Raw genomic sequence first — 12,662 nt, forward strand, 5'->3', positions numbered from 1 at the left:
CATAATATCAAAATGGCAAAAGTCTCCCAGAGATCTCCATCTCAACACCAGCACTGAGCTTCACTCAACGATCAGCAAGCTATAGTGCTGGACACCCTATGCCAAACAACTAGCAAGACAGGAACACAGCCACACCCATTAGCAGAGAGGCTGCCTAAAATCATAATAAGGCCACAGACACCCCAAAACACACCACCAGATGTGGACCTGCCCACCAGAAAGACAAGATCCAGCCTCATCCACAAGAACACAGGCACTAGTCCCCCCCACCAGGAAGCCTACACAACCCACTGAACAAACTTAAGCCACTGGGGACAGACAGGAAAAACAATGGGAACTACGAACCTGCACCTGCAAAACGGAGACCCCAAACACAGTAAGATAAGCAAAATGAGAAGACAAAAACACACAGCAGATGAAAGAGCAAGACAAAAACCCACCAGACTTAACAAATGAAGAGGAAATAGGCAGTCTACCAGAAAAGGAATTCAGAATAATGATAGTAAGGATGATCCAAAATCTTGGAAATAGAATATAGAAAATACAAGAAACATTTAACAAGGACCTAGAAGAACTAAAGATGAAACAAGCAACGATGAACAACATAATAAATGAAATTAAAAATACTCTAGATGAGATCAATAGCAGAGTAACTGAGGCAGAAGAACGGATAAGTGAACTGGGAGATAAAATAGTGGAAATAACTACTGCAGAGCAGAATAAAGAAAAAAGAATGAAAAGAACTGAGGGCAGTCTGAGAGACCTCTGGGACAACATTAAACACACCAACATTCGAATTATAGGGGTTCCAGAAGAAGAGAAAAAGAAAGGAACTGAGAAAATATTTGAAGATTATAGTTGAAAACTTCCTTAATATGGGAAAGGAAATAGTTAATCAAGTCCAGGAAGCACAGAGAGTCCCATACAGGATAAATCCTAGGAGAAACATGCCAAGACACATATTAATCAAACTGTCAAAACTGGCCCCGCCTCCCACAGGTGGCAGCCATGGCGGCCTGGCAGGTCCCGGGGTCCGCGGGCGCTACGCTCGGGAGGCAGCCGTCTCCTGCCCCACCGCCAGAACTGCCCCGGGTCAGAGAAGTGTTCCGACAGCGCCTCAGCTTCACCTTCTGCTCCTCTTCGCAGGGAGACTGCGGCGGCTCTGGGCCCGACTCACAGGGCGGACCAGAGGGAGCAGCAAGGCGTCCGGCGAGCAAAGAGTTAACAGCGGCAGAGCGGAGGGTCTCGGAGCTTCACGCAGCCGCCTCCGCGGCTGGCCGGCTGAACTTCGTGGACCCAGCTACCGGCTACATGGTGCTCACCCGGCTGGCCCACTTGCAGAGAGGCAGATGCTGCAGGTCTACCTGCAGACACTGTCCATATGGTCAAGTCAATGTTAAAGATCCATCCAAAAAGAAGCAACTCAATTCACATTTTTATGTTTGAGAAGAATTTCATTTCTGTTCTCCATCTAATTGAGACTTATTAAAAAAATAAATAAAACCTTAATCCAAAAAAAAAAAAACCCTCAAAACGCAAATACAAAGAAACCATATTAAAAGCAGCAAGGAAAAACAACAAATAACACACAAGGGAATCCGCATAAGGTTAACAGCTGATCTTTCAGCAGAAACTCTGCAAGCCAGAAGGGACTGGCAGGACATATTTAAAGTGATGAAGGAGAAAAACCTACAACCAAGATTACTCTACCCAGAAAGGATCTCATTCAGATTTTTTTTTTTTTTTCCGTACGCCGGCCTCTCACTGCTGTGGCCTCTCCTGCTACGGGGCATAGGCTCCGGATGCACAGGCTCAGTGGCCATGGCTCACGGGCCCAGCTGCGCCACGGCATGTGGGATCTTCCCGGACCAGGGCACGAACCCGTATCCCCTGCATCGGCATGTGGACTCTCAACCACTGCGCCACCAGGGAAGCCCTCATTCAGATTTCATGGAGAAATTAAAATCTTTACAGACAAGCAAAAGCTGAGAGAGTTCAGCACCACCAAACCAGCTTTACAACAAATGCTAAAGGACCTTCTCTAGTCAAGAAACACAAGAGGAGGAAAAGACCTACAATAACAAACCCAAAACAATTAAGAAAATGGGAATAGGAACATACATATTGATAAATACCTTAAATGTAAATGGATTAAATGCTCCCACCAAAAGACACAGACTGGCTGAATGGATACAAAAACAAGACCCATATATATGCTGTCTACAAGAGACGAACTTCAGACCTAGAGACACATACAGACTGAAAGTAAGGGGACGGAAAATGATATTCCATGCAAATGGAAACCAAAAGAAAGCTGGAGTAGCAATTCTTATATCAGACAAAATAGACTTTAAAATAAAGACTTAGAAGAGACAAAGAAGAACACTACATAATGATCAAGGGATCAATCCAAGAAGAAGATAAAACAATTGTAAATATATATGCAGCCAACCTAGAAGCACCTCAGTACATAAGGCAAATGCTAACAGCCATAAAAGGGAAAATCGACAGTAACACATTCATAGTAGGGGACTTTAACATCCCACTTTCACCAATGGACAGATCATCCAAAATGAAACTAAATAAGGAAACACAAGCTTTAAATGATACATTAAACAAGATGGACTTAATTGATATTTATAGGACATTCCACCCCAAAACAACAGAATACACATTTTTCTCAAGTGCACATGGAACATTCTCTAGGATAGATCATATCTTGGGTCACAAATGAAGCCTTGGTAAGTTTAAGAAAATTGAAATTGTATCAAGTATCTTTTCCAACCACAACGCTATGAGACTAGATATCAATTACAGGAGAAGATCTTTAAAAAATACAAACACATGGAAGCTAAACAATACACTACTTAATAACCAAGTGATGGCTGAAGAAATCAAAGAGGAAATCAAAAATTACCTAGAAACAAATGACAATGGAGACAAGATGACCCAAAACCTATGGGATGAAGCAAAAGCAGTTCTAAGAGGGAAGTTTATAACAATGCAATCCTACCTTAAGAAAAAGGAAACATCTCGAATAAACAACCAAACCTTGCACCTAAAGGAATTAGAGAAACAAGAACAAAAAAACCCCAAAGTCAGCAGAACGAAAGAAATCATAAAGATCAGATCAGAAATAAATGAAAAAGAAATGAAGGAAATGATAGCAAAGATCAATAAAACTAAAATCTGGTTCTTTGAGAAGATAAACAAAATTGATAAACCATTAGCCAGACTCATCACGAAATATAGGGAGAAGACTCAAATCAATATAATTAGAAATGAAAAAGGAGAAGTAACAACTGACAATGCAGAAATACAAAAGATCATGAGAGATTACTACAAGTAACTCTATGCCAATAAAATGGACAACCTGGAAGAAATGGACAAATTCTTAGAAATGCATAACCTTCCGAGACTGAACCAGGAAGAAATAGAAAATATGAACAGACCAATCACAAGCACTGAAATTGAAACTGTGATTAAAATTCTTCCAACAAACAAAAGCCCAGGACCAGATGGCTTCTCAGGCGAATTCTATCAAACATTTAGAGAAGAGCTAACACCTATCCTTCTCAAATTCTTCGAAAATATAGCAGAGAGAGGAACACTCCCAAACTTATTCTATGAGGCCACCATCACCCTGATACCAAAACCAGACAAGGATGCCACAAAGAAAGAAAGCTACAGGCCAATATCACTGATGAACATAGATGCAAAAATCCTCAACAAAATGCTAGCAAACAGAATCCAACAGCACATTAAAAGGATTATACACCATGATCAAGTGGGGTTTTTCCAGGAATGCAAGGATTCTTCAATATATGCAAATCAAACAACGTGATACACCATATTAACAAACTGAAGGACAGAAACCACATGATCATCTCAATAGATGCAGAGAAAGCTTTTGACAAAATTCAACACCCATTTATGATTAAAACTGTGCAGAAAGTAGGCACAGAGGGAACTTTCTTCAACATAATAAAGGCCATATATGACAAACCCATAGCCAACATCATCCTCAATGGTGAAAAACTGAAAGCATTTCCACTAAGATCAGGAAAAAGACAAGGTTGCCCACTCTCACCACTATTATTCAACATAGTTTTGGAAGTTTTAGCCACAGCAATCAGAGAAGAAAAGGAAATAAAAGGAATCCAAATCAGAAAAGAAGAAGTAAAGATGTCACTGTTTGCAGATGATATGATACTATACACAGAGAATCCTAAAGATGCTACCAGAAAACTACTAGAGCTAATCAATGAATTTGGTAAAGTAGCAGGACACAAAATTAATGCACAGAAATCTCTGGCATTCCTATACACTAATGATGAAAAATCTGAAAGTGAAATGAAGAAAACACTCCCATTTACCATTGCAATAAAAAGAATAAAATATCTAGGAATAAACCTACCTAAGGAGACAAAAGACCTGTATGCAGAAAATAAGAAGACACTGCTGAAAGAAATTAAAGATGATACAAATAGATGGAGAGCTATACCATGTTCTTGGATTGGAAGAATCAACATTGTGAAAATGACTCTATTACCCAAAGCAATCTACAGATTCAATGCAATCCCTATCAAATTACCACTGGCATTTTTCACAGAACTAGGACAAAAAATTTCACAATTTGTATGGAAACACAAAAGATCCCATATAACCAAATCAATCTTGAGAGTGAAAAACGGAGCTGGAGGAGTCAGTCTCCCTGACTTCAGACTATACTACAAAGCTACAGTAATCAAGACAGTATGGTACTGGCACAAAAACAGAAAGATAGATCAATGGAACAGGATAGAAAGCCCAGAGATAATCCCATGCACATATGGTCACCTTATCTTTGATAAAGGAGGCAGGAATGTACAGTGGAGGAAGGACAGCTTCTTCCATAAATGGTCCTGGGAAAACTAGACAGGTACATGTAAAAGTATGAGATTAGATCACTCCCTAACACCATACACAAAAATAAGATCAAAATGGATTAAAGACCTAAATGTAAGGCCAGAAACTATCAAACTCTTAGAGGAAAACATAGGCAGAACACTCTGTGACATAAATCACAGCAAGATCCTTTTTGACACACTTCCCAGAGAAATGGAAATAAAAACAAAAATAAACAAATGGGACCTAATGAAACTTCAAAGCTTTTGCACAGCAAAGGAAACCATAAACAAGACCAAAAGACAACTCTCAGAATGGGAGAAAATATTTGCAAATGAAACAACTGACAAAAGATTAATCTCCCAAATTTATAAGCAGCTCATGAAGCTCAATAACAAAAAAACAAACAACCCAATCCAAAAATGGGCAGAAGACCGACATAGACATTTCTCCAGAGAAGATATACAGATTGCCAACAAACACATGAAAGAATGCTCAACATCATTAATCATTAGAGAAATGCAAATCAAAACTACAATGAGATATCATCTCACACCAGTCAGAATGGTCATCATTAAAAAATCTAGAAACAATAAATGCTGGAGAGGGTGTGGAGAAAAGGGAACACTCTTGCACTGCTGGTGGGAATGTGAATTGGACAGCCACTATGGAGAACAGTATGGAGGTTCCTTTAAAAACTACAAATAGACCTACCATATGACCCAGCAATCCCACTACTGGGCATATACCCTGAGAAAACCATAATTCAAAAAGAGTCATGTACCAAAATGTTCATTGCAGCTCTATTTACCATAGCCAGGAGATGGAAACAACCTAAGTGTCCATCATTGGATGAATGGATAAAGAAGATGTGGCACATATATACAATGGAATATTACTCAGCCATAAAAAGAAATGAAATCGAGTTATTTGTAGTGAGGTGGATGGACCTAGAGTCTGTCATACAGAGTGAAGTAAGTCAGAAAGAGAAAGACAAATACCGTATGCTAACACATATATATGAAATCTAAGAAAAGAAAAATGTCATGAAGTACCTAGGGGTAAGATGGGAATAAAGACACAGACCTACTAGAGAATGGACTTGAGGATATGGGGAGGGGGAAGGGTAAGCTGTGACAAAGTGAGAGAGTGGCAGGGACATATATACACTACGTAAAATAGATAGCTAGTGGGAAGCAGCCGCACAGCACAGGGAGATCAGCTTGGTGCTTTGTGACCACCTGGATGGGTGGGATAGGGAGGGTGGGAGGGAGGGAGACGCAAGAGGGAGGAGATATGGGAACGTATGTATTAGTATAACTGATTCACTTTTTTATAAAGCAGAAACTAACACACCATTGTAAAGCAATTATACTCCAGTAAAGATGTAAAAAACAAACAAACAAAAAAAGAAAGACAGTCATTCCACAGAACCCTGAAAAAGCATAAGGTTCAGAAGCACAAGTATCATGGAAGATGCAATGAGGAGACAAGCTGGAAATGAAGGTAACATTAGTCAAAACTCTATGAATCAGAGTAGTTAGGTCTCTTCCTTCCTCCGATACAGCTGGGCAAGGTTTCCACCCCACAGTGGAGGAAGAACAAAGACTGCTCAGGAGGAATGGATCTAGGAGGGGCATGCGTATGGTGGAAACTGAAGGTGGGAAAATGTCACTCAACAGTGGGAATCCCAGCTCCCTTACTGGTCTAGTTCCCCTAATGTTAGAAGCCTAAACAGACAAAAGACTAGAATATTCTTTTCTGGATAACCTGCAGAGCTTCTGAGAAAAAAAAACAATAAATTCTTCCACAAAATGAGCAGGGAAGATGTCTACCTCGGTGAACAGACGTGCTACCATCTGATCACCTTGGAGTGAATCCTAAGAGTTGATAAATGAACTTCATCCCTAAGCCTCCAACATATATCATCATCATTATCATCATCGAACTTATAATAAATCTCTTTGCTCTTTCATTTGTAAATATGAGTGGACATCCAAGATCACCAGATATTTGAATGAAGCCTCCAGCATGAAAGAGAGGAACTCAAAACAAATGAGAAAAGGAATCTCTAAGGACACAGACTAATAAGACTTTATATTGTAAAGAAACAGATAAACAAACAAACAAAAAAACAGGAAGGAAACTAGTAAAAAAGCAAAAAGGAAAATTTTGGAGTCCTAAAAACATAAAGTTTATAGATTGAAAGGACCACCAATTACCCAACAAAATGAATGAATAAAAGGAAATCATCATCAGAGCTCAAAACTCTAGAGATAAAGAGGAGTTCCTAAGAGGTTACAGAGGTTATTTACAAACAGGTCATTTGACAGGAAGTCAAATGACATTTTATTTCTTAAAAGTAACATTGATGCTAAAAGATAATGCTTCCAAAATTCTGAGTTAAAACAAAATTCCATACCTAGCTAATATATCAATCAATCATGAACATAATATAACGACATTTTCTGACATGCAAGGATTCAAAGCTTTACCCTCTAAATAACTCTTTAATATGTAATGAAGACATATCTTGAGAAAAAGAGGCAGTATATTAAAATGATTAAGGCACAGATCCTGGAATCAGAATCCTGGGTTTGAATATTGACTCTTCCACTTTCTAGCTGTGTGCCATTAAGAAAACTAACTGCTACTTACCTCAATTTCCTCATCTGTAAAATGGAGATAATAATAATACCTAACTCATGAGCATTCAGTGAGTCCTTGCATGTAAACAGTGCCTGGCAAAAAATAAATGCTACATAGTAACATTATTATCTTTATAATATCATGGAAGATATGGACTTAGTACACAGAATATAGGAAGTTTATCTATCTATATATCTATCATCTATATATATAATATATATTTATATATATATTATATATATTTTTATATATATATATATTTTTTACACAGGTTCAGAAATGGTAAGTCCAGATAACAGCTGCACATCAAATCTACAGAGTAATCCATACTAGGGCATGAGGTTGGAGGGCTCAGGAATGAGGTGTCCAGGTAAAACTGGACCTGATGCACTGTTTGGAACTGTGAGCATTTAGAAAAAATATTATAAGCAAGTGACAAATCTTTGTATTTGGAACACAATAACCATAAGCATAAAGAAAACAAAAACTTTAAAAAATGCAACCTTTAACTTTAGTAAAACAAAAAAAATCTTTATGAAATATAATCATATCATTACTTGGCTTAGTAGTAAAAAATAGTTACCTAGTCATAGGAATGTAAATAGCAGCTAATCGATTTAACCAAAAATGGTAATGTAGTTATAATGAGAGAAAAAGGGGTGGAGATGGGAGTCAGTAGGAGTCAGTGAGTAAGTAGTCCTCAAGTATACTATACCAAAAAAGTCAAAAGATGGTGACTAAAACTGACAAATCAGTAAGTATCAATATAAGGTTATTATTTAGAGATAAGAAGGTAAATATCATAAAGTGTAGCTTAAAAGAAGTTAAGAGTGGTTTTTCTCTAAAAAAAGTGACAGGGTGGGGACAGGAGACTTCCACTTTTCAGTATAAGCTTTTGTACTATATAATTTTTAGCTATTACTTTGTTTACAAAATTATCATAAAACGATAAAGTAAAAATTGAAAACAATAAATGAAGGGAATAATGGCATATAAAAATGCATACATTCATTCAAACATTATTGAACCCCTACCACAGGCCAGACACTTTAGATCCTGAGTGTGTTAAAATGCATAAAATGATCCTAGGCTTAAGAAGCTCACACACTAGCAAGGAGATTCAACAGAAAATCCTTAACAGGAGACCATTTGATAAATGTGATGATAGGAAATGAATAAAGTATTCCAGAGGATAGGTGACAAGTCCATTTGCTCTTCCCAGGCAGGTGAATTTTTTAAAACCATGTTTTGAATAGATAATACACACACCTTACAAAAGTTGAAATATCTAAAATGACATAAATGGTAAAATTTAAATCTCCCTCTCATCCCTGGTCTCCAACAAATTTTCACCTCCCAAGGGCTAATGATTGTTACCAATTACTGTGTATTTTTCCAAAGATAACTATGCATTCTGAGCATATATATAAATATATATTCATACATAAGCATTAAAAATATTCTTGAACACAAATGGCTGCACATAATATAGATTTCTTCACGGTAGTTTTCATTTAAAATACTGTGAAGATCATTCCACATTGGACATATAGAGCTGTCTTAGTATTTTTTTAATGCTTGCAGAGTATTTCATTGTAACATAAACTATTTAAACAGACCCCTCCTGATAGATATTTAAGTCATTTCCAATGTTTTACTACTGCAAACAATGCTGAAACATCTTAGTATCAATACATATATCACTTTGCAAATGTACAAGCATATCAGTAGGATACATTCCTAGAAGTGGACTTCCTAGGTAAAAGCAAATCTCAAAGTGAGTTCATACTGAGAGTGACAGTTAACCTAATGTCAGATTTTAATTGGATAACTTAAGTGAACACCTGCAACAAACCTACATGGACTTCAATAAAATGAGTTTGATCTTGAATCTAGTTGAATCAATAAGGTAGGAACATTTCGTAAAGCACATCTTTGAAGATAAATGAAACCCATCTCTATTGCACTAACCAAGGTTTTGATATTGAGATTGACCTTCAACTTGCCCACGGGATTTAATCTCTCAGTTATAACCCAGGTTAAATACCAATATGATTATGTGTCAGACCTAAACATGGTCTTTCCTATTACTACATATAGAAATATTTGTCAGCAAAACCAAAATGAGGTAGGGCACTTCCCTTTCACATTGCTTTACTTCTTGTTGCCCTCTCTATATAGCTGTGTTTGAATGATTATCCCATCTCCTTCACTATTCACGTGACAACCAAGACTCCAAGCCCCCGGGCTAATCTCAGAACAATGTCACAAAATTAAAGCCTGGATCTACTTCTCACTTAAAATGTAAGTTGCTAAATATAATGAGCTCACAACTGAAAGTTTCAAATCAAATGATATACTTAAGCAGGCCCCTGCATAAAGGATGCCTCATCTGGTTACAAAAGATTTACTGTTGAAGCAGTTTGTTTCTTACTTTTTCAAACTCAATGCTTCTGCCATTCTGTACAGTTTAGGAACAGGCAGTTAATTCTGTAAGCACCACTGACTGCATCCAAGCTGCCCTGACTGGTTTCTGAACCATTTGGTAAGTAGAGTGCGGTCTAAGAATTGAATAAAGCATTTATTCTCTTCATTGTCTAATTAAATACCATTTTTCTTATGACCTAAGATTTCCTTGCCTACAAAACTGAGTAAGAGATTTAAGATCATGAAGAAGCGTATAAACTATGTTAAATTGTACATGATAGAATTGGAAATGGCTATATTATTGAGTTTTCACCCAAGTGGATTTCTTTAAAGTCCTCAAATAATTAAAGCAGATTCTTAAAAAGAAAATAATTAAACAATCTAGACCATAATTGCTATATAGTAAAATAACATGAATCTCATTCCAAGATAGGCAGGCCGTGTCACTCTCTTTCTGAGAGATGACATTGCAATGGCCTAAAGCTCTGCCTTTTAAGAAGCAGTGAAGGTTTGGAGGTTATAATTTTGTCAGAAAATCACCGCATTATTAGAGAGTTGATGATCTTTAGCTTGGTACCAATTTCTCAATACTCAGGAGATTCATTAGCTGACCAAAGAAGGAAAAACTGTTCATTGCAGATACTAATGTATTCATAAGTTACATCTCTATTATTAAGAGATAATTGGTTTATTAAGTGTAAAGAACAGAATAATTTTTTTGTTTTCCTTTAAGAACACATGTGTTTAGAAAAAGCTCATGATTGACCCAAATATCAGCATCAAGATTGTGGAAAATCCAAAAAAATAAATGAAACTATAAGCCTCTTCTATCTCCTTAACGATTTGTACGATATTTTATGCCAAAAATTTATTTTTAAATGTTTTACTTTCTAAAGCATTTTCTATTGTCTAAAAAAATCTGCACATGAAGGAAAATATTCCGGATGGCTGGAGAAAATCTGCCTGGTATTAAAAATTAGCATCTAAAGTAGCCATAAAGTGGAAAATGCATTGGCGGGTAATTGAAGATTAACAATATTGCAACAGAATAAAAGAGGAATTTTGACATCTTGGGTCTTTAATGAATCAATTTAGAGACACTGGGGTTTCTACAGCACAAAACAAAGTAATGACTTACTCCCTCATACAAAGCACAATAAATGTGTGATAGTAAATTTATCATCCTTTCTTGGTGTCAGTTGTGAGCAATACAATGACGGAACTGGTAGTAGATCCATTCCATATCCAGCTTTCCTTAGTAGGGAGAAAGGCACATAATGAAAGAGTCCACAGAAGTAAACTTGTCAACTACTACTGTACAATAATTTGGATGTCACCTTCAGTGGAAACTTGGAGCAAAAGGTCCCTTCTTCTTTGTTAATTTCAAACAAATCTGCAAAGTTTTACAAGTACATGAGTATGAGTATCCTCCACTATCATGGGAATTCTGTACATCAGGATGACATTGTCTCTTGTGTGTGGACCTCCCTAAGTATCTCTTTGGCCAATAAGGCATAACACTCAAGAGATTTCTGGGAAGATCATATTCTTAATTGCTACAGCTTGACAGATGGAATTAATGACATTTTCCCATGTGGTTATATGGGTGTGTAATGATTCATAACACACAAATATATCCACAAAAGATCATGCCATTTCTGCAACCCTCTGAAACTTTCTCTTTATCCCTCTTTGCCTCCTGGTTAATCTGCTGAGAGTAAAATATACTGTTTTGTGGGCTCATTCTCTGCCAAGAATTATGTAAGCCTAATACATTATCTCATTTTAATCCTCCCCACTTTGGGAGAGCATGCAGAAAAGAGTTAACCAGGCATCTTGAGTTTTATTCTTTGAAAGGCCTACCTACAAATTTCACACTTGTCTGGTATCTAGGAACTTGGATTTCAGGAGGGTTCCCACCATTTCCAGAATTGATAAGAGTAGCTCCCTGTGCCTAAATTGTTTGTATAAACAATACGGTTTATGTTGAACACCTGCTTTCCTTCTGGGTGTCTAGAGCTTGATACATGCCAGGCAGAGGACACTTACATGATCAGCCTCTAATCAAAACCCTAGGTACTGAGTCTCTTATATACTGCCCCGATTGGCAACATCTCACACGTGCTGTCATGACTTGCTGAGAGAATTGAGCGTGTCCTGTGTGACTCCAGTAGAAGAGGACTATTGGAAGCTTGTGCCTGGTTTTCCTAGACTTTGCTCTATGTGCCTTTTCCTGTTATGATTTTTAGTTTGTATCCTTTCACTGTAGTAAATCGTAGCTGTGAGTATCACCATATCCTGTGTCCTGTGATTCTTCCTAGTGAGGCATTGAACCTGGGGTTAGTCTCAGGGAACCTGACACAGAGAATAAGTATTATTATTATCCACATTATACAGAGGAGAAAACTAAAGTACAGAAAGATTAAGGAAATCTCAAAGTTCTCATCAAGGCTTTTAGTAAAGGTCAAAAATTATTCTGCAGGACGTAACAATGCATAATACCTCAATCTTCCACTGATTCTGACATGGATACAAAATATAATTTCTATAGATTTTCCTATTTAACCAGTATTCAGTGACAATGTTCTTTTCATTTCCTGCTACAAAAATTTAATTAATTCATTAAACATATGCATATGTATACAAATGTACTACTAGACACTAGACCAGGAATCAGCAAACTACAAACCACAAGACAA

General features: G+C 37.1%; 2 protein-coding genes across 2 annotated transcripts in view; one reads left to right on the forward strand and one right to left on the reverse strand.

The window, feature by feature from the left end:
- Positions 1–12,662, reverse strand: part of PLCXD3 (phosphatidylinositol specific phospholipase C X domain containing 3) — a gene marked incomplete at its 5' end in the record, with an annotated part of 184,462 nt that overhangs the window by 128,255 nt on the left and 43,545 nt on the right. The gene's annotated exons all lie outside the window — the stretch shown is intronic.
- On the forward strand, positions 1,009–1,762 carry LOC307184646 (uncharacterized protein C1orf53-like; the record flags this gene model as incomplete). Its single annotated transcript, XM_079918274.1, has 1 exon — positions 1,009–1,762. The coding sequence occupies one exon, from the start codon at positions 1,009–1,011 to the stop codon at positions 1,444–1,446; it is 438 nt and encodes a 145-aa protein (XP_079774400.1). The 3' UTR covers positions 1,447–1,762.

This window comes from Stenella coeruleoalba, assembly GCF_951394435.1.
Source record: "Stenella coeruleoalba genome assembly, chromosome: 3".
Classification (NCBI taxonomy): domain Eukaryota; kingdom Metazoa; phylum Chordata; class Mammalia; order Artiodactyla; family Delphinidae; genus Stenella; species Stenella coeruleoalba.